Source organism: Oryza sativa, chromosome 1 (genome assembly GCF_034140825.1).
Source record: "Oryza sativa Japonica Group chromosome 1, ASM3414082v1".
NCBI lineage: Eukaryota > Viridiplantae > Streptophyta > Magnoliopsida > Poales > Poaceae > Oryza > Oryza sativa.
In genome coordinates, this window is record NC_089035.1 from 14,610,920 (window position 1) to 14,637,889 (window position 26,970).

Sequence of the window (26,970 nt, forward strand, 5' to 3'; positions counted from 1 at the left end):
CGCCATCATCTTCGTCTCCCTCCTGGTAGTAGGCATAAGGATCTTCCGTGGCTTCATCTCCCGCTTCTGATTAATTTTATAATTGCAAGGGTGAGTACCAACCGTACTCAGCAAGCCACCACAGCAATGATGCACATGACAGGGGAATTCAAAGGATGGCTATGGTTCTTTTGCACAAAGCAAGTTTTGTAATTCTTTTCACAAGCCTAAGACCTAGCATAGACTGATCAAGTTTTAATACCAGTATTCATATTAAACAATGACGGTTCTGTCCACCATCCATTGTGATCCCAAGGATAGCTTCCCGCCATTGAGTCGTTATGGTTTTCTAAGGATGTCCATATTCCCACCTCTCAGGAAATGGCTCCATCAGCATAAAAATCATCATGCAATATCCCATCCCATACAAGTTAAGAATTTAGAGTCTAGCCAAGTGTAATATATGTCCCGGTGCTCAATAACCGCGAGCACGGCTATTCGAATAGATTTGGTTTACTCACACTGCAGTGGATGTACACTTTACCCGCACTCCGCGACTGCCCAACACATGAGCCTCGTCCCAACACATGAGACGCGTCACGGCAAAGCTTTTCGATAACCTCGCATTGGCAGTACCCGCTCCATGAACTTAAATCCTCATGCACTCTAGGCGTTCATGTTTCTAGCAGTGAGAGGAGTTCTGGCGCTCCCGGGAAAGAGAAGTCTCACACACATATTAAATTATGGTTCAAGTTAAGTTCTCCCTCTCACACACTCATGGCAGTCCTACCAATGGCGACACCGATGTAGGGCACGCCTCTCGGCCCTACCTCAACGGCTGTCCCATCGTAGCGCACCTGCCTCACTCAGGGGTGAACCATCTACGCAGGGATACTGCCTCCGCTCGGCTATCTAATCCGCTAGGTCTATACCCATTCGAGAAGTACGGTTGTACGGGGGTCGTTTCATGCTTAACTTCATGGCTCGGTCCTTAATTGACCGGGGACGGTACTAGCCTTTCCCAGATACCACCCAAATCCTCCGTCCGCCCCAGTCGAAAACAGTTGTTTAATTTTATTTCTCCTTTCACAAATCATGTCATCAACATCATGGCAATGTGGCGCTCATGTCTCCACATGCCGCATCTCAATTACCTTCCCAAAGGTATTTGCCCAAGCATATAGCATTTGATAAATATGAGTATGCATGATTCTAGAATAGCATTTCTAAGCAATTGTCATAATTGACTAGGGACTCATACTTAATCATGGGTACAAGGATTTTAAGGGTAAACAATAATCAAGGCATGGCATAATCACAAGTAGGATGTTCATAATTGCATGCAAATTTTATTTGTAAACAAAACAATTTCGCAATTAGGATCAACATGTTCAACGAATAGTGATGACTTGCCTTGCTCAAAGTCTTGCGGGTCTTGGCCTTCGCTTGGATCTGCAACTCCCTCGGGCTCTATAGTTACGTGCAAGAATTGATTTGAATTCAGTTAGAATTCAAATAAAAATCCAAACAAATCCAAATAAAAGTTGCATGCGAAAGTCGATTCTTTTATATTAACTTTACTATTCGCGAACTACGGCAAACCCAATTTCGATTTAAACTGTTTTGCGGGTATAATATTTTGTTGTCATAAGTTTTTTTTAATTTAATTTACCCGAGCATTATACCCATATATTAGATTAGAAATTTCTTCTCGCGAGCCAAATGTCGGACGGAATCCTAAAATTATCTTATAATATTACACGTTTTAATTTAGTTTATGACTAAACAATTAAATATAATGTACATCTAAAATTCCTAGCGATTAAGTCCGAATTTCTACCGTGAATCGATTTCTTATAGAGATTATCCAAAAATGATCCATAATAGTCTATAACGATTCATCTAATTGATAATTATGTCTAAATTACTACGGCGAATTGATTTCCCATAGAAACTACCAAGAATAATCCATAATTAAATTTTGCAATTCTACGGCTATAATTAATCTATAATGAAATTCTAATTATTTTAAATTTTCTAAACTTACCCAAACTCCCTCTAATTTCCTATTTATTTCCTTTTCTTTTTCTCCCTTTCCTTTTTCTTTTCTTTTCTCTTTTCCCCTTTCTTTTTCTTTTTTTTTTCCTTTCTCTTTTTCTCTTTTTCCTTTCTTTCCTCCCTCTCGGCTTCCTCCTTCCTTCCTCTCCTTTTCCTCCCGACGCCACCTTCATGTTGTGAGAGATTATTTATTAGTAATCAACATATATAAGCAGCAACTAGCGGAATGGCTAAATCTTACCTTTATTGATAAGTTCTTGAAAGGAATATGCAGCTCACATGGTGTCCGCTGAGTGATGTCATCAACGGGACAGGTCGATTCGTCCTGTGTTTGCATGGCGTCCATGCTCTGTGATCCTACCTGCCCCGTTGAGGCGCAGCTGCTACGGTTTCCTGACGGGCTCACCATTGCAGGAGGAATGGTCGGCTGGGGATCATGGGACCGATGTGCGGCCATGCGTTCATCAACCTTCCTTGCCACCTCCTCTTGCATGTTGAGTTCGTAGCTCGATACCCGGAACTCTAGGTCTGCAATCTTCGCCTCGGTATCTCTCTTGCTCCTCATCCGACTCCTGTACGTGTGGATGTCCTCCTTGAAACCAATCTTCCAAGGAATCACCCCTTTCCCTCGTGTTCGTCCTGGATGCTCTGGAGTCTGCAGGGCGAGTGTCAGCTCGTCCCTATCTCTGTCTGGTCGGAACGTGCCCTGAGAGGAGGCTTCCACTGCATCTGTTAGTCGTCGCGCAGCCTCTCGTATCTGATCGCCGAAGACCAGTGAGCCATCAGCTGGGTTGAGCGTTCCACCGTGAGCATAGTACCAGAACTTCGATCGTTCCGGCCAATTGGCTGTTGCCGGTTCGATACCCCTCTCAATCAAGCTAGCCTCCATCTGCTCCCACTTCGGCATCGCGACGCTATAGCCTCCTGACCCCAAGTGGTGATGGTACTTCTTCTTGGCGGCATTTTCTTTGTTTCTTTCCATCATCGCCTGCCCTTGTTCACCTGTCTTATATGCAACGAACTCGTCCCAGTGATCCCTTAGCTTTGGGAATGTGTCGAAGTTCGGTGTCTGCCCCTTCAGTATATACTTCTGGTACAGATCTCCCTTGAAGCTCTGAAACTGTTCTGCCATTTTCTTCAGAGTCCACCTTTTCACTTTGTCCTCTGTACCCGCAGGAAGGGTGAATGTCTCGAGCATTGTGGTCCACAGCATCTCTTTCTCCGAATCTGGGACAAAGCTCTCATGATCTCCGCGTGCCCTTGTTCTTCGCCAGTACACCGTACTGACAGGCACGTTATCCCGCACAACCCAACCGCTGTGATGTACATAGTTCTTGGCGGCTTCGGCCGGGGCACTAGGACGTCCATCTTCTTCCACTTCCGTTATGATGTGCCGACCCTCAAGCTTCTTCGCTGCACCTCGTTGCCCGCGTGCCCTCTTCTGTCCAACGGAGGGTTGACTACCACCAGCCTCCTCCTCCTGGTTCCCCTCCACATCCCTTTCCACGTGCCCCTGCTGGTTCCCCTCCGCATCCCTCTCCACGTTCCCTTCCTCGTTCAAGTACTGGTTTGGATCCTCGTTCCCCTCTTCTTCATTCCAGTACTGGCTGCTTCCCTCCGCGATTGTATCGTACAATATCTGTTCCTCATCGCGGTCAGCCATCTGTTGATACAAGAAACATCTGCTAAGTCACGAGACATTTATGTTTTAACAATCTAAGTCATGTATGCTAAGTGTAAATGTCGTACATTAGAACCCTACACAACCTTACGTGCTAAGTCTAATTACAAATCGTGATATAAGCTAAGTCTAGGTGACGTATATTATACAACCCTAGCTAGTAAATAATTATATACTAAGTCTAATTACAAATAAAATAATCTTATATTAAAACTCAAATAATATTACATGCTAAGACTAAAATAGTCATGTATATGCTAAGTGTTTCGTGCGTATATGCTAAGTCTAATTAAGACTACAATAGTCAATTGCTACTTGTCGCACCACTTCCGTAGTCAATAATTACATACTAAGTCTAATTACAAATAAAGTAATCTTATATTAAAACTCAAATAATATTACATGCTAAGACTAAAATAGTCATGTATGCTAAGTGTTTCGTGCGTATATGCTAAGTCTAATTAAGACTACAATAGTCAATTGCTACTTGTCGCACCAATTCCGTAGTCAATAATTACATACTAAGTCTAATTACAAATAAAGTAATCTTATATTAAAACTCAAATAATATTACATGCTAAGACTAAAATAGTCATGTATGCTAAGTGTTTCGTGTGTATATGCTAAGTCTAATTAAGACTACAATAGTCAATTGCTAGGAGTCGCACCAATTCCGTAGTCAATAATGTCATACTAAGTCTAATTTGCAATAAAATAATCTTATATTAAAACTCAAATAATATTAGAACACTACACAATCTTATATGATAAGTCTAATTACAGGTCTAATAATCTTAATTAATTGCATTACAAATATAACAATCATTTATATTATTACGTCACTTGCCTGCTCCAATTCCTTCTAGGGCTAGCTCTTCCACTCAGGCTTGACGGACGACTCCGACAACACGTCTTTTCTGCAAGATACAAAAAGATGTATTAGGATAAATGCGAAGTAACATACATACATATATATATATATATATATATATATATATATATATATATATATATTGCATTTCACGTTAACGTTCGTCCTCGTTCGTTCGCTCGTTCACGTTCCCTAGCTCGTTCACGTTCGTTCGCTTGTTCTCATTCACGTTCGTTCCCTCGTTCTCGCTTGTCTTCGTTCGATCGTTCTCGTTCTCGCTCTCGTTCGTTCGATCGTTCTCGTTCTCGTTCGTTAACGGCGGTGTGGCGGCATCGGGGCAGCGGTTGGCGCGGCGGCGTGGCGGCGGCGGCGGCGGCGTGGCGACGGCGGCGGCGTGGCGACGGCGGCGGCGGCGTGGCGTTGCGGGGCCGTGGCGGTGGCGGCGTGGCGTGGCGGCGGCGGCGGGGCGTGGCAGCGGCGGCATTGCGCGCGCGGCAGCGAAGGCGGCGGCGGCGTGGCGACGGCGGGGGCGGCGTGGCGTTGGCATGCGGCGGCGGCGTTGCGCGGCGGCGAAGGCGGCGGCGTGGCGTGCCGGCGGCGGCATTGCGCGCGCGGCGGCGAAGGCGGCGGCGTGGCGTGCCGGCGGCGGCATTGCGCGCGCGGCGGCGAAGACGGCGGCGTGGCGTGCCGGCGGCGGCTTGGCGCGGCGTCGGCGTGGCGCGTCGTCGTCGTGGCGCGGCGTCTCGTGGCGGGCGGCGCGACGGAGAGAGATCGAGATCGGAGAGATCGAGATGAAGGGAGATCTGGCGGCGGCGGCTCTCACCCCAGAGATGCGGCGGCTGCGAAGGAGGCGGAGGCGGCGGCGAGGACGACGAGCTCGAGACGACGGCGAGATACGGCGGCGTCGGCGCGGGGATTTGCCCTAGGCAGTGGCGGCGAAGGAGAGAGGCCGAGAGAGATCGATCGGCCGAAAACGTCTAAGTGTTGGTGAAGAAGACGAGGGCGCACCGGGAATATATATACCCCCGGATCTTTACTCCCGGTTATTGAGAACAACCGGGACTAAAGATATCTTTAGTCCCGGTTGTTGAGAACAACCGGGAGTAAAGAAAAGATCTTTAGTCCCGGTTGTTCTCAACAACCGGGAGTAAATATCTTTTCCCGCTATTTCGAAATTCTTTTTAAACCCGGTTAGGGTTAAGAACCGGGACTAAAGATTATAGCACTGCATATGATTTTCGCTTACATATGTGTTTATAAAATAGAAGTTAATGCATTAACATTATTTAAAGTACAAAGATTAATGACAATTACTTCGAAAAATTATTTTTGTCTGTAATAAATTAAGTGGATAAATCGTAATAAGCAAATATAATTAATAAAAATTCCAATAATCATATATACTTAGCATATATATGAATGATATTATTATATTGGTAAAAACTCTAATTAAGATATGTATGTACATACTGCATGATTTAAAATTAATAAAAATTGTAATCATCATATGTACTTAGCGTAGGAATTATATTAAATTAAATGCTAAAAACTCTAATTAACATATGTAAATGCCACATGCATGATTTAAACCTTTTAAAAATTCGAATAGTCATATATAAGTAGCATATGAAAGATAGTAAATTAAATTGTGAAAAACTCTAATATATGAATGATAGTTTTAAAAATATATTAAATTTAATACTTTTAAAAATTCTCCAGTCAATTATAATTAGCATATGAATGATAGTAAATTAAATGTTAAAAACTCTAATTAACATATGAAATTGCCACTTGCGTGATTTAAAACTTTTAAAAATCCTCTAGTCAATTATAATTAGCATATGAATGCTAGTAAATTAAATGTTAAAAACTCTAATTAACATACATATGAAATTGCCACCTGTGTGATTTAAAACTTTTAAAAATTGTAAGTATCACATATAACTAGCATATACATGATTTAAACTTGTTGAAACCTCTAATAATCGTGCGTAATTAACATATGCCATACATCAATTGATTTATATGGATAATCAATACATCCAAAATAGTTTACATCGTGTACACAATAATTACGGCACGTACTTTCTCCTCACTATTGTTCCCTCCTTGTGATCGCTGCGTGAGTAAGGGGTGTCTTCATTTGATAGGAGGATGCTAGGGTCAATCGTCACCGTGAAAGGGGGTTGCCCATCCAACTGATCGTAATCCTCGTCAGTCTTGTCCTCAACTCCGACGATTTTTCTTTTGCCTGGGAGAACCACTTGACGCTTAGGCTCATCAGGCCCTCTGCCCTTCTTTCCTTTGCTAGACATGTCCTTCACGAAAAAGACTTGCGTTACATCATTGGCAAGGACAAAAGGTTCGTCCGAGTATCCAACCTTGTTAAGGTCAACAGTTGTCATCCCACTGTCATCAATCATTACGCCTCCACCAGTCAACCTAACCCATTGGCACCGGAACAGAGGAACCTTGAGAGGACCATAGTCAAGTTCCCATATGTCCTCGATGGCACCGTAATACGTGGCAGTTGTTCCATCGTGTCCCATGGCATCGACACGAACAGCGTTGTTTTGGTTCGTGCTCTTCATGTCTTGGGCTCTCGTGTAGAATGTGTACCCATTGATCTCATATCCCTGGAATGTCGCGATCGACCCAGACGGTCCCCTCGCCAGGAAGGCAAGTTGTTGGTTGATCGACTCGTTACCCATGAGATGTTGTCGTAGCCACGCGGGGAAAGTATCAATGTGATGCCGTGTAATCCATGCATCGGACTTACCGATGTTCCTGGCGCGAACTAGAGCCAAGTGCTCCTCGATGTAAGGAGCTACCAATGAAGAGTGTTGCAGAACAGTGAAATGGGCTTTACGGAATAAATTGTTGTCTACCGTCGTTATTGCTTTCCTTCCGAGAGTTCCCTTTCCCCGTAGTCTCCCTTCATGGCGTGATTCAGGTACCCCGATTGGGCGAAGGTCTTCGATAAATTCTACGCAAAATTCGATGACCTCCTCTGTTCCATAACCCTTGGCGATGCTTCCCTCTGGACGAGCACGGTTACGAACATACTTCTTCAGAACGCCCATGTACCTCTCGAAAGGAAACATGTTGTGTAGGTACATAGGCCCGAGAATACGGATCTCTTTCACAAGGTGACAAAGCAGATGCGTCATTATATTGAAAAATGAAGGTGGAAATATCAACTCAAAACTGACGAGACATTGCACCACTTCATTCTGAAGGGCTTCTAATCTATCCGGATAGATGACCTTCTGCGAAATTGCGTTCATGAATGCACATAGCTTTGTTATTGTTGCCCGGACATTGTCTGGAAGGATACCCCTTATTACAACTGGTAGCAGTTGTGTCATCAACACGTGACAGTCATGAGACTTTAGGTTTGTGAACTTCTTCTCCTTCGTGCTTATTATTCGCTTGATATTCGTGGAGTATCCAGACGGTACCTTTATGCTCTCCAAGCATTCAAACATACTTTCCTTCTCTGCCTTGCTAAGAGTGTAGCTGGCTGGACTCAAGTAATGGCTTCCTTTCTCCTTTGGTTCCGGGTGAAGGTCGCCGCGTTGTTCCATATGCTTCAGATCATTACGTGCTTCCAGTGTATCTTTCGACTTTCCGTATACACCTAGGAAGCCAAGAAGGTTTACGCAAAGGTTCTTAGTGAGGTGCATCACATCGATTGCGTGGCGTACGTCTAAGAATTCCCAATATGGTAACTCCCAAAATATAGAGTTCTTTTTCCACATCGCCGCGTGACCATCTTCGCTCTTTATAAGCTGGCTTCCAGGCCCCTTTCCGAACACTACTTTAAGATCTTTAACCATAGCAAACACTGTTTTCCCGCTGCGATGTTTAGGCTTCGTACGGTGGTCGGCCTTATGTTCGAAGTGCTTGCCTTTCTTCCGTACCGGGTGGTTTGCTGCAAGGAATCGACGATGATCCATGTATACAACCTTCCTACAGTGCTTAAGATACATACTTTCTGTTTCATCCATACAGTGAGTGCAAGCCTTGTACCCCTTGTTGGACTGTCCGGATAGGTTGCTAAGTGCAGGCCAATCGTTGATGGTTACGAACAGCAGCGCTCGTAGGTTAAACTCCTCCTGTTTGTCCTCGTCCCACACGGGGACACCTTCCATCTTCCACAACTGTTTAAGATCTTCGACCAGTGGTCTTAGGTACACGTCGATGTCGTTACCAGGTTGCTTGGGGCCTTGAATAATAATCGGCATCATTATGTACTTCCTCTTCATGCATAGCCAGGGGGGGAGGTTGTAGATACACATCGTAACGGGCCAAGTGCTATGGCCGCTGCTCATCTCTCCAAAAGGATTCATGCCATCCGTACTCAAACCAAACCGTATGTTTCATGCGTCCTTTCCAAATTCTTTAAATTTTCTGTCGATGTTTCGCCACTGCGAACCATCGGCGGGGTGTCTCAGCATCCCGTCCTGTTGACGCTCTTCAGCGTGCCATCGCAACATTCTAGCATTCCCCTTGTTCCTGAACAAACGCCTTAGCCGTGGTATTATAGGGAAATACCACATCACCTTAGCAGGAATTCTCTTCTTTGTTAGCTGCCCGTCAACTTCTCCTGGATCGTCCCGTCTAATCTTGTATCGTAGTGCTTTGCAAACAGGGCATGCTTCTAGGTTCTCATACTCCTCACCGCGATATAGGATACAATCGTTCGGACATGCGTGAATCTTATGAACTTCCAGTCCTAACGGGCAGACTATCTTCTTAGCCTCGTACGTTGTCTCGGGCAATTTGTTTCCCCCCGGAAGAATGTTCTTGACGAGTTTCAATAAATCGCCAAATACCTTGTCACTAACCCTATTTTTTGCCTTCCATTGCAACAACTCCAGAGTGGTATCCAACTTTTTGTGCCCCTGCTCGCAACCTGGGTACAACGAAGTTCTGTGGTCCTCCAACATCTTGTCCAATTTATGGGCCTCCTTTTCACTTTCGCAGTCCTCCCTGGCGTCCTGCAACATCTGACCAAGATCATCCGCAACGTCGTTACCACCAGCAGCTATTTCCTCCTCGCCCGTTTGATTTCCTTCAAATCCAACATACTGAGCAAAGTCCGGAATATTGTCGTCTTCCACTTCATCTTCTTCCATTTCAACACCATGCTCTCCGTGGGATGTCCAACAATTATAGCTTGGCATGAACCCTGACTCAAACAAGTGGAAATGAATAGTCCTGGATGCAGAATACTCCTTCTGATTCTTACACTTATTGCATGGACAACAAATAAAACCCCTTTGCCTGTTAGCTTCGGCCACTCTCAAAAAATAGTGCACGCCGTCAATAAACTCTTTGGACCGCTGGTCAGCATACATCCATTGCCGATCCATCTACATGAGTCAAAAAAAACCGTACACAAATAATTATTCTTACAATAATGACAGTCATACAATAATTATAAGATATCTTTATTCATACAAAAATCATAAAATATTACACCAAATAATTCTTAAAAACTATTTGTAAAGTTTTAAACTAATTTTAATGTGTTTTACTTCTTTTAATTTTCATTTTAGTTTGTTTTCTATTATTTAAGATTAACTTTCACTAGAGTTTTCCTTCTCAACTATTTTATAAAACCTTGTTTAGCAAATGAACTAAATTTCTATATATTCTTTCTTCCCCACACACATTTTCTCTCTCATCAACTTACAACTAAATTTTGGAGACAAAAAAAGTGTGAAAAACATAGGTGCAAATGTAGTATGACAAAAAAAAACATTGGAGGATGAAGTTGCAAACCTTTTAGGCACCTCCGATTTGTATGTAATCACCAAAATAAATTCAATAGAAATTTTGGCATGACCTCCCCTCTTTTTTGAAGAAATTTTGAAGCTTGCTCGGGCAGCTGGAGGAGGAAGAAGACATATATATAGGGGTGGGACTTTAGTCCCGGTTGGTAGCACCAACCGGGGCTAAAGATCACCGGGATCTTTAGCCATTACCAACCGGGACTAAAGTTACCAACCGGGACTAAAGATCCCGGGGGGGCTTGACAGGCCCTGACAGCATTCGAACCGGGACTAAAGATGATCTTTAGTCCCGGTTGGTAACACAAACCGGGACTAAAGATCAAATATGCCCGTTACCCTTTTGAACCGGGACTAAAGATCATCTTTAGCCCCGGTTTTTATTGCATCCGGGACTATTGTGGAAATCGGCCGACCGACGAAAGATGGTTTCTCCACCAGTGAGTGGCACAAAATGAAACCACAAGTCTAGGAACAAGCGGTTGAACCGTTGAGCACTCACCAAATCGAGAATATGGCATCTCCACCAAATCGAGAATATAGCATCTCCAAGGCTTCGAGATAGTACTAGATAATAAATCTGCTTTCCAGATTGTGTTGTTAACAGATCTGCTTAGGCTATGCGCATTCGGAAGCCTGGCTTCCCAAACCCCAGGACGTGCGCACGGAAAACATAGCGGCCCATTTGTGCATGATTAATTAAGTATTTACTATTTTTTTAAAAAAATGCATCAATATGATTTTTTTAAGCAACTTTCGTAAAAACTTTTTGCAAAAAACGCACCGTTTAGCAGTTTGAAAATCGTGCATGCGGAAAATGAGGAGGAGACGATGGGAACTGGTAGTGCCGAACACAACCTTAGTAGCTTCCTAAGTATCCGTCTATGTTGCTATGAACAGCATACAATCATGTGTCATGTGTTCTAGCGAAAAAGAATACTATCATGTGCAGATTGCATATTTCCAAGTCTTCGGCTTCATTAACTTTGGCCCTGGTCACAGACGATGATGTTGGAAGTCATATGTATAAGTTAATGTACCATGAAAAAAATATATATGTATATATAGGCATTACACAAAAAGTATTGTAGTATATATCTTGAGTAGAGAACTATTACAAACTACTTTAATGAAAATCAGTGTTGAGGAAATCCTTGGCTAACAGAATGTTAAGATGAAGTATATAGGCAATCGCTAATGAACTTGCAAGAGCAGGGTTGGCGATCCAGTATATTCGACTTTTCAGTCCCTTAACATTAATTTGCTATATCCATTTTGAGATTTTTATGGAGGACTTGACGATAATTTTAATGGAAAGAACATCATGCATGATAAGAATGAGAATGGGTTTAATTTCAATCTTGTTGGCATCTGGCAAAACTCAACCTCAAACCAAGAACAATCCTGTCAAATATAAGCACTAATCAATTGTTAGAACTAATTTATCCCCTAGTCATTGATAGAGGAATTTGGCTTAAATCCGTGCTATATGTAAAGAGGAGTATTGAAGTGAACACTACTAAATAAAAAACGAGTTTTTAGGTAAAGGAATATTCCCTTCTTGGGATTTTTTTCAGCAGTACTCGTCATTCTATTCTATAATTCTGACTGCTCCTTTTACTATTGACTAGTTTCTCTGCATTTATCTGTTTTTCACGAGCTTGAAACTTTTATAAGCACTTACATATCTTTGGATTGATTACCTGTAGATGCCTAAAATAGTTCAGCCTAGGATATCTGAACAAGTTGGAACAATAGAGTGGTATAATGGGATAAAAATGACAAAATACACGGGGGATTGATCGAATTCGCTTCGTTATGGGAATAAAGAAATTATTGCGTACCTTCATGATGGGCGTCTAGATATTTCCGCTTGAGGCTGGGCAGCTGTTGCCGCAGGCATGTAGGGAGCACTTTTAGAGCAGGGCATTCATTAATGATAAGCTGTTGGAGGGATGAGTATGCTTGCGGTGAATCTTGTAGCGATGCCAGGCTTTTGCAGTGGTGGAGATTGAGTTGTACCAACGAAGGGAGCTCGCCCGAGTGAGACTCCAGTGATTCAGGAGGAGAGAAGCGGTCCCCAGCTGGTGATGATGGTTCCAACGCAACAGCAGACACAATGTTGTCGCTGCAAGGCCCTGCTGGCCCGTGTCTCTGCTGGCCGAATATCGACTCAAGCTTAGGGTTGTCGTCTATGTCCATTTCCTTGAGAGATGGTGGGGCGTTGAAGATCTCTACCAAACTTTCACATTCATGTATTGATAGTGACTCCAGACGTGGCAGGAGTATCTCCCTTCCTGATGTTGACTGCTCAAGAGCTTGTGGCGAGAATCCCTTCAGTTTGCTGCATCGCTGTATCACTAATGTCCTCAAGGCTACCAAGCTCTGAAATTCTCTCTCTGGCCAGTGGATGAGACCATCACAACTAATAATTACCAAATCTTTAAGCTGTGCAAAGCATGCCCATAGTGCTTGTGCACCTGAACGGAAGAACACGTTGAAGCCAACTAGCTTCATAACTGGCAAAGGGTACTCACGATTCTGATTGTCCTTGCCATCCACCCACTCAATCAAAAAGCGTTCAGTTAGAGGTGTTGTTTCTTCACCTTCATGCTGCAATCTCAGAGTGGACAATGAAGCCATGTATCTAGGTATGCAAAGGAGCATCTGTTCAGAGCCATTTCCTATGTCTAACACACTGAGCTTTGGTGCTTCTGGTAGACTTGTCAACTCTGGACATTTCACAATACTAATGTTCTCAAGGTTAGGGAAGGTCGGTGGTTTGTCTTGTGTTCCTTCCGCTGCCTGCCATCTCTCGAATTGATTTAAATCACAGAGTTCGAGTTCCTTTAAAGCTGGTAATGCAGGCTCTGACATATTACTGTCACTAGTAGGCAGTGATGTTAGCTCTCCACATCCCTTAATAACCAGCTTCTCAAGCTGAGGAAAATCAAGCTTTTCTTGTCTCTCATTTATTTCCCACCATCGGTTGAAACTCTTCAAGTTTGTTAGTTTAAGCTCTTTTAGTTTTGGGAATGTTGACGGTATCTCACTGTTTTGACCAATGCTGCACAAATACTGCAGTCCATGGAATCCATCCAGCCGAAGAACTTGAAGATCTTGTAGCTGCCAAAACTGAAGGAATATTTTGGCACATTGTACAATTATCTAGATCAATCTCTACAAGGCGTTTAAGCATACCCATCCATGATGGGAAAGATGAGCTCTTGCAGGATTTGACATTCAGAACGCGAAGCTCATCATGAGGTTTGAGAGCTTCGATCACCTTCTCATGACAATCTGATGCATTGGTGTAAGATCGATCTTCTTTGTCATTTTCATTCCATACTAAAGAAAGTGTTGAGAGCTTCTTGTTTTCAAGTTTCATCAGTCTTGCATCTTCCTCGTTAACATTTTCCATCTGACGTAGCTCTAGTTGACCGCTGATATCTAAATGTTGTAGCTCTCCGACATTACTGCAACCAGAGCCAGTACCAGCTACAAAACAAGTGAGTGTTTGTAAGGAAGTGAGTTTTCCCAAATCTGGAGGCATGTGCTTCAAACTTGTACATCCATGAGTGTGGAGGTGACAGAGGGCTGTCATGTACTTCATTTGTTTTGGAAGTCGATAGAGATCACTGCAGTCAGAAAGGTTCAAAGTTCGTAGACAGTATAGGATACTTATATCGTCAGGAAGTACTCTGATATCACTTTCTGAGAGATCTAGGTACCTCAAGTGATGTAGATGCTTTGGCTGAAGTAAGAACAAACTCCTACACTGATCGAGTTTCAATGCTCGTACAGCTCTGTATTTTGCTGAGTGTTGCAATGAACTTGATGTGAAAATAGGTTCAGCACAGAGCAGTGTTTGGATAGCTGGAGATTCTTTTTTCAGATAATCATTCATCACATTATCTGGATCATCACATGATAAAAGTAGATGGCGAGTAGCATTTGAATATGACCCTCTTTCAGTAGGATATTTAGTTATAGCGATACATTCCTTTCCCATAATTGAAGTGGCAACATCATGCATAAGATCGTGCATCTTACATATGATTCTGGAACAATGCCCATGGTTGCTTCTATATTTGTCAAATCGGACTCGCTTCAACTCCTGAAAGAAAGATCTAGAAGCTAATTCATTGAAAATACCTTCTCCAGTGGTTTCAAGGCGGATATCTTTTATTTCTGGGATTAATCCATTTGCGATCCTTATCAATCTCGTAATCCTTAGGAAAAATAGCACAGAAAGCAAAGCACTGCTTCATATGTGACGGCAAATTGTCATAGCTGAGCTTCAGTATTGGTAAAATTCCAGTCTCCTTAGTGCAGATACTGCTGCTTCTTAATACTGCCTCCCATTCTTCCAGGCTGGTCTTGGTATAAAGTACAGAACCTAGTGCTTTTGCTGCCAATGGCAACCCAGCACATCTCTCCACAAACTGATCAATCATTTCCTTCTTTTTAGATAATAATGACTTATCATCCATTTGAACTAGCTCAGCGGGCTTGATCTCCTTTTTCGGTCTAAAAGCTGCTGTGTCAATGATTTCCTTAATGACACTGTTATTTAGAGCAGTAAGATTATATGCATCAGTTGTGTGCATTAGTTCAGCAACTCCTCCTTCACGAGTTGTTGCTAACACTGCACTACCAGTGCTACCATGTTCGAGGCATTTCTTCAGTTTACGCCATTTTTCATCATCCCTATTCCAAACATCGTCCAATACAAGGAGATACCTCTGCCCGCTCACTAATTTCTGAAGCTCGTCAAGTGCCGAGGTTTGATTTTCATTGATGGTTACTTTATCACCTTTTTTAGGAACTGCATCAACTATACTTCTAGCAACAGACGCAACATCAAAGTTGTCAGACACACATACCCAGATCATCAACTGGAAATGGTTCTGAATTTCAGGCTCATTGTAAATGAGTTTGGCTAAGGTAGTTTTGCCTAGCCCTCCCATTCCAACAATAGGAAGGACGGCGAGTTTTACATTGCTTGCTTGGGAGAGCAATATGCTAACGAGCAGCTTCTTATCTTCATCTCTCGATCTGCTAGCAATGTTCATTGGGTCAAAGATGTCAGAATCGGTTAGCCTCCATTCCTTGGACTCTATAGACTGAGGTTCGAATTTAAACCCAAAGGCATTCATCTCTGCGACTAGCACTTCAATATTCTGCACGATCCGGCAGAGCTTCCTGCCCATCTTGTATCGGAACACGACACGGTTGTGAGTAGGAAAGAGTTTTACCGCATCGATGCCGAGCTTGGTGTAGTGCCCGTTCTTCTTGGCTTCACGCCGTAGCGCCTCGTACTTGAACTCGTCGAAGACTTCATTCGCCTCATAGGCCACTGCCTTGAGCTCCTCAAGCCAGGCCTTAGCTCCTTCCCTGTGTTCAGATGCCTGCTTCTCAGCGTCAGAGATGACGTCCAAGATGGCCGGCAGCTTGCGCTTGAGGATCTTGTGCTGCACTTCCATGCCTTCCATCACCTTGTACTGCTCCAGGAGGTAGCTGGAAGCCTTCTCCTTCACCATGTGGACCAGTGGCCCGATCACCATGCTGGTCACCAGTTCACCCATTGTAGAGCTTACACACAAATATCAATGAAATGGAGAGGGAACTGGTGGTTCAATGGGGTCTGTCCACAATTTATCTTGGACAGCGTCCCAATCAATCAGTACAAGATGGACCTCCACTGGTAGAAGAAAAGGTGCGCGTAATGTGCTGTCATTGTCCATCGCTGTGTGCAGCAAGTTGCAATTTGTCATGATCCTGAATATAATTATTAGCCACTTACTTTGAAAGGGAATGAACACCCGTTGTAAATTACGCTACATTCCCAACCTGACAAGCAATTGATGTCCAGAAGCTGCTAAACAAAGTAGGGACTGGTGCTTAGCCTTTATGAAAAATCTAGGTCATTAAATTATGAAAAAGACAGTAGGCCATCTCTACCCTTTTTCTCTGTTTTTCATCGATGGTAAGATTGTAGGAAGTTACAACGGTGCGATGCTGCTAACTGATTGCATGAGTTCCGCTCTCACAATTCAGTGTACCTATACTCCTTGAAAAAGAAGTTGAATTTTGTGGCTACGTAACACACTGATGAGATGGTTAGTAATAGCCTAAATGCAGATCTCAGCAGTAAAAAAAAAAAGAATTCAAACGTATACGCGCAGCAAAATAAGGGTGAAATCATCAAAAGCAATCAATTATGGCCATCCTGAAGATTTTAGTTTGGCAGTGCTTCAGAAGTCCTAACAGGAAGGAGGCCATGTGGATAGATGATATGTGTAAACAAAAATAATTCCAACATACATAAAAATGAAAGGGAGAAACTGCAGCACAATATACATACTAGTTTTTGGTCGTTTTTCCTGACCATTAAATAATTCCAACATTCGAAATTAGTCAATTATAGTTTCCTCGTGATATAGTAAAAACTTTTAGAGTACAGGCCAATTCCAATAATTACAAACCTAAAATTAATAACTATAATACTAAGTTAGGACTGGACTGGTCTTGACTTGCTTGTCTATATCTTTGTGCTGTCACAGTTGGGACCCTTCCAGATAAGCACAACTGTGCAATGATTCTTTCCTCATCAACTGCAATTATTGATCCACTATGGCCATGCTAGTTATGGACCTATTCTTGCTCGTTGGCCATGCTTTTTTTTCAATTTTTTTTCCTGGGACGGCTTTGCAAAAATCTGTGTATATGTTAATTCAGAATTAATTTGTTATTGAAGACAAATCTTGTTAACATTCCTCCAGATCAACGTTTCAGACAAATAAGTATGACCCCAACGTTAAAACACGTCTCTTTAACCATATAACTCAATGTCTATGTTAAGTCATGTTTGATAGCTCCACATCCTTTATCTATGCCGGATTTAAAGTTTGTATGTTAAATTACACTGATTTAAAATTCGATATCTATTAACTTATTAAAGAAATAGAAAAAGGAGCCTCTACGTTCACTCTCATGGCCTAGAAATTCTCATATTAATCGGAGAAAAAGAAAAACAGAGTCCATATAGGTTCCTCCGTTAGCGAGCCAGGCTGTTATTCCTCAAACATAGCGGCACAACGGAGCAATTTTCCGCCTTAAAATCAATGCACATCGAAGAAAGAATGCAATTCCTACCCTCTGTCATGACGGTGTCTATGCTACCACCGAGGAAGATAAGTTGCAGGCTTCCTACAACTATTTCCTCAATATTTTGGGGACGTATAGTCCGCCTTCGGCGTCCATTAACCTCGACTCGATTGGTTTGGCGGCCCACGATCTCTCTGAATTGGAGGGCGACGTCACTGAGGAAGAGGTGAAAAAGGCGATCATGGCGTCACCAAGTGACAAGGTGCCACGGCTAGATGGTTTCAGCGCCACTTTCTTCAAGGTCTGTTGGGGAATTATCAAGGGTGACCTGGTTGCGGCTCTTAACTTAGCCTGGAGAGCGAATTCCCAGCACCTGCATCTCATCAACACGGCCTCCATCATCTTGTTGCCCAAGAAAGAGGACCCGAATCAACTAACTGACTTCCGCCCAATTAGTTTGATTCACAGTTTCGCTAAGATTCTAACCAAAATTCTGGAGCTCCGTCTCGCCCCAAGAATGGATGAGCTGATAGGGCCTGCACAGTCAGCCTTCATTAGGCGAAGAAGAATACAAGAGAACTTCCTCTACATTCAAGGTGTGGTTAAGAAGTTACATCGGTCCAAAACGCCTGCCATGTTGTTGAAGATTGACATCGCAAAAGCTTTTGATACGGTCTCATGGGAATTCCTTTTGGACCTGCTCTGACATTTGGGCTTCGGCGCTCGATGGCGCGACTGTGTTTCTACTCTGCTTTTCACTTCTTCAACCACCGTCACCATGAACGGTAGAGATACTCAGAGGATCAGGCTAGCTCGGGGACTCAGGCAAGGGGATCCTCTCTCGCCGTTGCTTTTTGTCCTTGTGATGGAGGCGTTTGTGGCTCTTTGCGCAACGGTGGCACGCCGTAGCGCGTTTTCCCCCCTTGCTACGGATTCCTTGCCGCTCCGCGCCTCAATGTACGCAGATGATACCATCATCTTCTTCCATCCTTCCCGATGGGATGCGCTGACAATCCACTTCGTGCTCAAGCTGATGGGCGACGCCACCGTCTTGGTTTCCAATCTGGCCAAGAGCTCGTTGATCCTGATCCATTGCACCGATACCCAAATTGAAGAGGTGACGGAGGTGTTGACATGCCCAATCAAGCAATTGCCGATTGTTTACCTGGGCTGCCACTTTCTGTGCGTAAACCGACGAAAGCGCAAATCCAATCGATGATGGATAGGCTTGCCAAAAATCTGGCTGGCTAGAAGCCCAAGCTTTTATCTCCAAATGCCCGCTTAGCCCTGATCAAGCCAGTGTTAATGGCGCTCCCACTCTACATGTCCGTTGGAACTACTAGCCTGGGCAATCAACGAAATCGAAAAGAAAGGCCGGGGTTTTGTTTGGAAGGGCGACGAAGATGCTGCGGTCTCGTGCAGCTTGGTGGCTTGGGAGAAGCTTTGCCTCCCTATCGAGCAATGGGGATTAGGGATCATAAACCTACGCCTAATGGGAATGGCGCTTCGCGCTCGGTGGATTTGATTGCACCGCACTGAGCTAGAGCGTTCCTGGACGCGCGTTGCACCTCTTGCTGACAAAAAGTCACTACACTGCTTTGCCACTGGTAGCAAAGTACTGCTGGGGAACGGAGCCTCTACCTTGTTTTGGTGCGATAGCTGGTTGCCGGACGGAGGATCAGTGCAGTACAGATTTCCAATTCTTTTCTCTTTTGTCAAGCTGAGGGGAATCATGGTGGTTGCCGTCCTCCACGACAATTCCTGGATTGAAGATGTTAGGGGCGACCTGTCTGTCCAAGCGATAGGGGAATACTGTTAACAACCAAATTTGGTAATTCAAGTATCGGAGATAAAGATAAATCCGAAGCGGAATCCAAGATGGAGATCATTCTAGAAACAGAGCGAGAATCGGCTAAAGTCCGAATCGGCAGCGATCAGGATCGGCTAAACTTGTTATGGCGGCTTGCGTTCTCGGGATTAATGCTTCCATCTTTATGATACTCTAATATTGTTTATGTAATTCTTTGAGTTATCATATACCCTATATAATCTCTAACAATATCGTTATTTAACCTTCAATCGGCTAACATCCGTCATTGGAAGGCAGCCGATCAGGTTAAATACCAATGTTGACGTAGATTATATAGGGTATCCACCACTCCATGAAACAGCCAGTGGCTTGATTGTCTAGATATTGTCCTTCTTTTCATACTTATAGCTGCATCAGTTGAGTTTGATCTTATAAGTCATGATTAGAATCTCAGTCTTTAGCCTGCCTTTTGGTTGTCGATTAGAGTAGTATCGGGGTTTCAGCCGATCTTACCTGATTTAACTCCTTCATATATTATGTGCTTGACCGATATGTTAAATTTGCCCATTATGTTAAGATCTTGTCGTATTTACATATATTAAGCTTTTTGTTTGATATATTTTGCTTGCTTTAATATCTTAATATAAAGTAGTATCGGAGTATTAGCCGATACATGCTGGATCTATCTTATCGGCTATGCTGTGAATGCTTATAATCTCCTTGTTAATATATATTTCGATTTAAGAGATTTATACTGTCTCGGCATGGCGACCGATCTATCCCAATCACTTGATTTAAGTATATATCGACGGAAGCATTATATGCTATTAATATCTTCAGCCAATCAAATAGATTTAGTTCTTACTTATTTATAATTGCCGATCGAATCAAATATGACATCGGCTCAAAGATAAATGATACGTCATCGGCGGCTGGCCAATCGGCTATCATTTATGGATTTAACCATGGTTTCTTTGTCTTTATTTCTTGTTGATTGCAAGATCAAATCAACCGGCACGCTCACGAACCTAAAGGCAAGATTTTTGGACCTGCACTGAAATTAAGCAGATCTTCCAGATCACGTGTTTTCGCATAAACAAATACCTTGCGCTCTGGGACATGGTCGCCGGGATTTCTCTCAACCCCGGAAGTACGGACTCTATGATCTGGAAGTGGCGACTTCTAGGTGCGGTCTACCTACTCTATCCTTTTGGCCGGCAGAACATCCTGCCCGCTTGGCAAGATTATTTGGAAATCCCGTGCGTCAGCGAGATGCAAGTTCTTCATGTTCCTTGCCGTCCGCAATGCCTGTTTAACAGTCGATAAGCTGCAGCGCCGAGGTTGGAAGCTTGCACCAATTTGTCACTTTTTTGCTCCGAGGATGGAGAGTCCTGCCAACACATCTTCCAGGCTTGCCCCTTATCGCAGCAGGTTTGGATGCAGGTCCAGGCTCGATTGAGCTTCTTGTGCTCGCTGCTGTCCTCAGATTTTGCCAGTTGGTGGCTCGCTACCCGACAGTCTGTTGCGAAGATCGACCGCCAGACTTCGACGCTGAGGTCATCCTCGTTACGTGGTTGATTTGGAAAGAGTGCAACGCACGGGTTTTCGAGGGAACATCCTCGTCGGTCACACAACTGTGTGTGATCATGTGTGATGAATGGGAAACATGGAAATAGCAGGGCTAGTTAGCTCGTTAAGTGTTGCCGCAGCGCCAACTTTAGGGACATTATAGCCTTTGTAACTTGCTTAATGTTGTAAAGGCGATGCTTTGACGCACTGCATTTGTGCCCCCTCCTGCAGGGGGGATATACATCGGTCGGCATTCTTCGTTGTCCCGGCGAAAAAAGGAATATTGGAAAAGGAGACTAGAGTCCATGCCGGTATACAATTTAGAATCAATAAAAATTCAGAATTTTAAAAAAAGAAAAATAAAATTATGTTAGAATCCATATAGAAATACAATTAAGAAATAATAGAAATTCAGAATTGAAAAAGGAAATATTAGAAGAAGAGTATAGAGTCCATACAGGAATTTAAGAAGAAGAGTACAGAGTCTATATAGAAATACAACTAAGAAATAATAGAAATTCAAAATTAAAAAAGGAATATTAAAAGAAGAGTATATATTAAAAAAGGAATATTAGGAATTTAGAATTAACTAAAATTTGAAATAAAAATAATAAAATTAAAAGTACAGTTTAAAGTCCATATAGAAATACAATTTACAAATAACTAAAATTCGAAATTAAAAAAATAGGAAGAAAAACCTAGAGTCCATATAGGAATACAATTTAGAAATAACTAAAATTTGATATTAAAAATAATCAATAACTATCACATATATACAATACTGTATGAATATTACACGTCGGTAGTTTGGTAAAGTTAGTACAAAATTTAAAATTATGTTGTCATTTTAATATATTTAATAATAAATTGAGAAAATATGTATGCTATTATAAGAGAGAAAATATAATGATGCGCGCAATCCGTGCGGGCCACCATGCTAGTTTTATTTAAAATAGGAACAAAATGATTCATCCAAATATTGTCAACATAATCGCAGATACAGATTAATGAATTTGTGGACTTAGAAATACCTAGCTCCTAAAAACCTTCGATAGTTGTGCCAAACAAGACTTTAGTAAGCTTTAAGAATGGGACACTCCCATTAAGCAAAACTGTGCAAAATTCATACAGCACGAGTGCAATTATCAATCGTACCATTATTGCGCTGCTGTCCTGTGAACTTCTCTTATGGGCAGCAATTCCATAGCCACATGCTTATCTTGCACAAACAAATTTTCAAAAATTCATTAATCAATTCTACTGCTTTATGCATAAAAATTGTTTAAGCATCTCAATGTATCAAATGTTAACCAAAACTAAACTGAAGCGGTTAAATAAGCTTTTTTTTTTATTGCTGAAGAGTACATTAATTTAAGTGTTGCATTCATGGTAAGAACAAGAACAACTATACAGAGTTTTTGTATGTACGAAGTTGAGTACTCACATATGTCAACGTCATTTACCTAGACAAATTTGAAGAATTCAGCAGAAGAAAGATTATGTTCTTGGTTTTCCATAGTCCACATCATGGTCCACATTTGGAGGGAAAATGAAAATTGAGACAGTACCGAGTAGATATCTCCATATATTTGTACCTCTGAAGAGAACAATCCCTGATACAAATTACTGATGCAAAAATAAGTTGTTTTCGGCCCCCATAGACATTATGAAATTCCTCTTGACTTGAATACAGAAAGGATTCAATCATGCACTACCTTTTGTACAGGGAGTATTTGAATGTTTATTTGGTAACGATGCCATGTTCTCGCAGCCGACAATGGAGACAGTTTCCAATGATGAGAAGGATCCTTCGTATGACTCCACTAGTTTCAGCTTTTCACAAAATCGAATATCTAGTTGCCCAAGTTTATCAAGCTTCCCTGACAGGACTTCAAGCTTAGGACACTCTGAAATAATTATAGTTCTCATGGATGAAGGAAGAGCAAGAACCTCTACCAAGCTTACACAATATGCTATTCTTAGGTATTCTAAGCATGGCAGGAGATATTTGCTTCTCCATGTTCCTTGATCTTCTATAGTTATAGATGCACTGAGATCACTGCTAGATTCTGATATAGCCATGCCGTTATTACGCTCAACATATTTACTTTCGACTTTTATATCCTGCTTTCCCCTTATAGATCTAAGCTCAGGGCAACTCCAAATGTGTATTTCCTTCAGATATAGGGGAAAATTGAGAAGCACTACTAAGCTTTGACAACTTATCACTGTTAGAGACTCCATACAAGGTAAATGTGTATTTGTTGCCAAAGGTGCATCTGCAGAGGATACTAGGATGCTATAAGATTCTGACCTCAAATCATCTTTGTTTTCAGCATACCAACTCTTATTTTCAGTGTCCTTTTGACCCCATATGAACTCGAGCTTACCACATCTCTCAATATATATTTCCCTTAGAGATGAAGGAAGGATGAGAACCTCAACCAATTTGGGACAATCTTTTATTTCTATATACTCCAAGCATGGGAGTAGCTGATTTTTTTCTAATGGCGCTTCTAGAACATCACCAGATTTAGTCAGATTATTGCAAGAATAAACTGTTAATCTTTTCAAGGATACCAAGCATTGGAGCTGTTTCAGTGGCCAATAGACGAGTTCGTTGCAGCAGTTGATTACTAAATCTTGCAGGTTCACAAAACATTCCCAATCCATACAGAAGAAGTAACATCCCCGTAGTTCCATAGTTGCATTAGAAGTTTTATGACTAAATTCTTCTGTACCACTGACCTGTTGTATTGCACATTGTACTTGTGAGGAAGAAGCTGCAATTGTTAATCTGACATCGGACAGTGTTGCCATATATCTTGCTATGGATAACCACATCAATGATTTATCTTCGGGAAATACTAATACTCTCAGCTTTGGTGCTTCAGGTAGAGTTGCCAACTCCGGGCACTCCATAATATTAGCATTCTCAAGTTGAGGAAATATTGGTTGATATCTTTCTTGTGTTCCCCATGCCTTCAAACTCTTCAGATTGTGCAACTTGAGGTTTTTTAAAGCTGGAAATGGGGAGTTCCCTTTATTATCTAAGAATTGAGAAGATTCACCAAATATTACTGCATCTGGAAAGTTTTCCAAGTTAGAGCAACTATCAATTGATAGAATCTCTAGAAGGGGAAACACTAGCTTTTGCCCAGGTCCTCCTTTTACTTCCCACCAACCATTCAAACTTTTTAGATCAACTAAAATAAGTTCCCTTAATTTAGGAAACGTTGAAGATGTCGAATTGTCAACACCCGAGCACAGGTATTGCAAACTTTGCAGCCCTTCCAAATGAAGAATTTCAAGAGATGGCAATTGCCACAATTGCGGAAGGCTCTCGCACATTGTGCAACTAACTAGTTGGAGCTTGATTAGATCTTGCATCATTGTGGGGTTTGTCACCCAAGTTGGAAAATTGGAACTTCTGTAGGAATCCACAGATAGAATTTTAAGCCTGCTGTTTGGAGTAAAAGCATCTAGTACCTTCTCATGTAAATCAATCACTTCATTATGATCATCCTTCCATCCAAAAGATAGCTGGGTTAGGTCTTTCCCTTCCCCATGGCTGCTCATGGATACATCTGCCTCTGTTACATTTTGTAGATGACATAGCTGGAGTTGACCTTGGAGTTTGAGGTGCCTTAGTTCTCCAATGCTACTACAACCAGAATTATTGCCCACAACAAAATATGTTAGTGTCTGTAGGGATGTTAGATGCCCAAGGTTTGGAGGCATGGATTTTAAGGACATGCATCCATCAGTATAGAGATGACGAAGGCCAATCATGTTTTTAATATCCTTAGGAAGGTGACCAAGAGATATACAACCCGAAAGATTTAATGTTTGTAGATTATACAAAATGCATATTTCTTCAGGAAGTGACTTGATATGACAATTGCCAGAGAGATCAAGAAACCTGAGGTGCTTCAAGTGCTTCACTCTTATCTGAAGTCCACCCAAGTTATGGTAATAGAGGCGTAATGCTCGAAGAGAATGGCATTTTGATAAATAATGTAACGAAGAATTGCTAGTATTCATAATGCACAAAAGTGTTTGCATACCTTGACATCTCTGCTTTAGTGAAACATCTGAGAGGGTTTCTGGACGATCAGAGCACAAGAACAAATGACGAACAGTATTTGGCAAAAACTCAATGTAATTGTGACCCTCAGCTATAGTAAAACATTCTTTTCCAATAACAGAAACAGCAACATCATGCATGAGATCATGGATGCTACATATAGTTCGGTAACTATGTCCACTTTCATCCTTGTGTAAAGGTACCTCCTTGACATCCTGAAAGAATGACCTTGAAGCAAGCTCATTGAAAATCTGCTTGCCTTTTGTTTCTGGGCGAATTGCTTCTTCAGATGGGATAAAATCATTCGCCATCCAGAGCAATATCAGCATTTCCACATCAATCACATAGTTTTTGGGAAAGATCGCACAAAAAGCAAAACATTGCTTCATGTATGATGGCAGATCATCATAGCTGAGCTTCAGTATAGGTAAAATTCCATTCTCGTCATCACAGATGCTACTTTTGGTTAATACGGCCCTCCATTCTTCTACAGCTTTCCGTGTGCTTAACATTGAACCCAAGGCTTTTGCAGCTAAAGGGGACCCGTGACATCTGTCCATAATCTCCCAGCCAATTTGAACCAGCTCATCAGGTTTCTGCTCATCAAAACGGAATGCTCTTTTTTCAAAAATTGCAAGCAAATCCTCTTTTTCCATTCTTACCAATTGATGGGCTTTAGTTGTTCCCATTAGCTGAGCTACCCCTTGATCACGTGTTGTCATCAATATGGCACTCCCAACACCACCATATTGTTGAAGGCAATATTTTAGCTTCGCCCACTTATCGGCATCGCAATTCCATACATCATCCAAAATAAGGAGGTACCTCTTTCCACGGACTTCCTGCTGGAGCTTCTCTAGTGCATTTTCGCATTCTTTCTCAATTGACATGCTGATCTTGTTAGCAATGCTTGTAACATCAAAATCATCCAAGACACACACCCACTTCCGTAGCTGGAAATGCTTTTGGATCTCAGGATCGTTGTAAATTATCTGAGCAAAAGTGGTCTTGCCCAAACCACCCATTCCAATGATTGGAAGGACCATGAGATTCCTGTTGCTGGCATCGGTAAGCAGCAAATTAACAATATGCTGCTTCTCTTTCTCTCTGCTGACAATATTCTCAGAGTCAATGATGATTGAATCTGTCTGTCTCCACTGCTTGGAGGTTGGCATTTGTGGTCTATACCTGAACCCAAAGGCATTCATATCAGCAACAAGGTCCTCAATAGAACTGACAATTTTACGCAGCTTCTTGCTCATCCTGTAACGGAACACTAGAGGATTGTTAGCAAGGACTATACTAGTGCTGAGATTTCCATGATTTCCCCTCCTCTTAGCTTCACGACGAAGGGCTTCATACTTGAACTCATCAAATATGTCATTAGCTTTGTAAGCAACAGCCTTGAGTGCTTTGAGCCAAGCACTTACCCCAGGACGGTGAGTTCCTTGCTCCTCAGCATCAATGATGACATCCAATATGGCCGGCAGTTTGCGCTCCAGAATTGTGAGCTGCTCCTCCATACCATCCAGCTCTTGGTACTGTTGCAACAGGTAATTGGAGACCTGCCGATTGACCAAGGCGATGAGAGGCCCAAGCAGCATGCTCGTAGCCATGGATGACAATTATTGATGTGAAGCAACAGACCAGCAAAGCTGTGCTGAACAATTGAATCAATCAAACCTCTTAAAAGCTTAGAGTTATCCATTGGCTTGTTGGCAGCCTTACCTAACACACTTCTATTGAGGCCAAAAAAAATAATCCTTCCCTTAAAAAACAAGTCTATTGACTTTGACTTCACTGCATGCTTTTGGATATTTTGTGTCACATAGGGACCCTCACAGCAAGGCTGTGGAATGTCTCCATCATAAGGTGCAATTATTGGTTGCACAGTTGCACTATTGTTGCTTGATGTTGTGAGCTTATGCCTGTAGGCCTGCTCTGTCCATAATCCAGCTCTGGGTTTTCTCTGCAGAAACTAAACAAGTATGTGAGACAATAATTGAG

General features: G+C 42.3%; 3 protein-coding genes across 13 annotated transcripts; all 3 read right to left on the reverse strand.

The window, feature by feature from the left end:
• Positions 1 to 19: 19 nt before the first annotated feature.
• Positions 20 to 3,400, reverse strand: LOC136357118 (uncharacterized). Its single transcript, XM_066311893.1, has 4 exons — positions 2,279 to 3,400; positions 2,027 to 2,204; positions 1,393 to 1,449; positions 20 to 66 (listed from the first exon to the last, which is right to left on the reverse strand). Exons 1-2 carry the CDS (start codon positions 3,248 to 3,250, stop codon positions 2,046 to 2,048), a joined length of 1,131 nt encoding a protein of 376 aa, XP_066167990.1. The 5' UTR covers positions 3,251 to 3,400; the 3' UTR covers positions 20 to 66; positions 1,393 to 1,449; positions 2,027 to 2,045.
• On the reverse strand, positions 2,078 to 13,264 carry LOC107278977 (uncharacterized). Its single transcript, XM_066311895.1, has 3 exons — positions 12,232 to 13,264; positions 4,566 to 4,635; positions 2,078 to 3,700 (listed from the first exon to the last, which is right to left on the reverse strand). Exons 1-3 carry the CDS (start codon positions 13,262 to 13,264, stop codon positions 3,595 to 3,597), a joined length of 1,209 nt encoding a protein of 402 aa, XP_066167992.1. The 3' UTR covers positions 2,078 to 3,594.
• Positions 12,029 to 26,712, reverse strand: LOC4326024 (putative disease resistance protein RGA3). Of its 11 annotated transcripts, none has more exons than XR_010742196.1 (4): positions 22,340 to 22,489; positions 22,032 to 22,095; positions 14,119 to 16,136; positions 12,029 to 14,025 (listed from the first exon to the last, which is right to left on the reverse strand). XR_010742196.1 is itself a non-coding variant. In XM_066311886.1 (3 exons), exon 3 carries the CDS (start codon positions 15,973 to 15,975, stop codon positions 14,557 to 14,559), a length of 1,419 nt encoding a protein of 472 aa, XP_066167983.1. In that variant the 5' UTR covers positions 15,976 to 16,136; positions 22,032 to 22,095; positions 22,340 to 22,489; the 3' UTR covers positions 12,029 to 14,556. The 11 variants fall into 11 exon arrangements, 3 of the variants coding, with proteins under 3 accessions (XP_066167983.1, XP_015612789.1, XP_015612757.1); XR_003242277.2 differs by lacking the exons at positions 12,029 to 14,025; positions 14,119 to 16,136 and adding exons at positions 16,748 to 17,108; positions 22,592 to 26,712 and having other exon boundaries at positions 22,321 to 22,489; XM_066311886.1 differs by having other exon boundaries at positions 12,029 to 16,136.
• Positions 26,713 to 26,970: the final 258 nt, after the last annotated feature.

Coding starts and splice junctions, on each gene's coding strand:
- LOC107278977 (XM_066311895.1), bottom strand. CDS start 13,264: ATGTCAGAGCCTGCATTACCAGCTTTAAAGGAACTCGAACTCTGTGAT. Junction 4,636..12,231: donor TCTAGACGCCCATCATGAAG/GTACGCAATAAT, acceptor TGTATCTTGCAG/AAAAGACGTGTTGTCGGAGT. Junction 3,701..4,565: donor CCTAGAAGGAATTGGAGCAG/GCAAGTGACGTA, acceptor TTGTATCAACAG/ATGGCTGACCGCGATGAGGA.
- LOC136357118 (XM_066311893.1), bottom strand. CDS start 3,250: ATGCTGTGGACCACAATGCTCGAGACATTCACCCTTCCTGCGGGTACA. Junction 2,205..2,278: donor TCAAGAACTTATCAATAAAG/GTAAGATTTAGC, acceptor CACAACATGAAG/GTGGCGTCGGGAGGAAAAGG.
- LOC4326024 (XM_015757303.3), bottom strand. CDS start 26,579: ATGGCTACGAGCATGCTGCTTGGGCCTCTCATCGCCTTGGTCAATCGG. Junction 22,490..22,591: donor AAATACTCCCTGTACAAAAG/GTAGTGCATGAT, acceptor AATTTGTATCAG/GGATTGTTCTCTTCAGAGGT.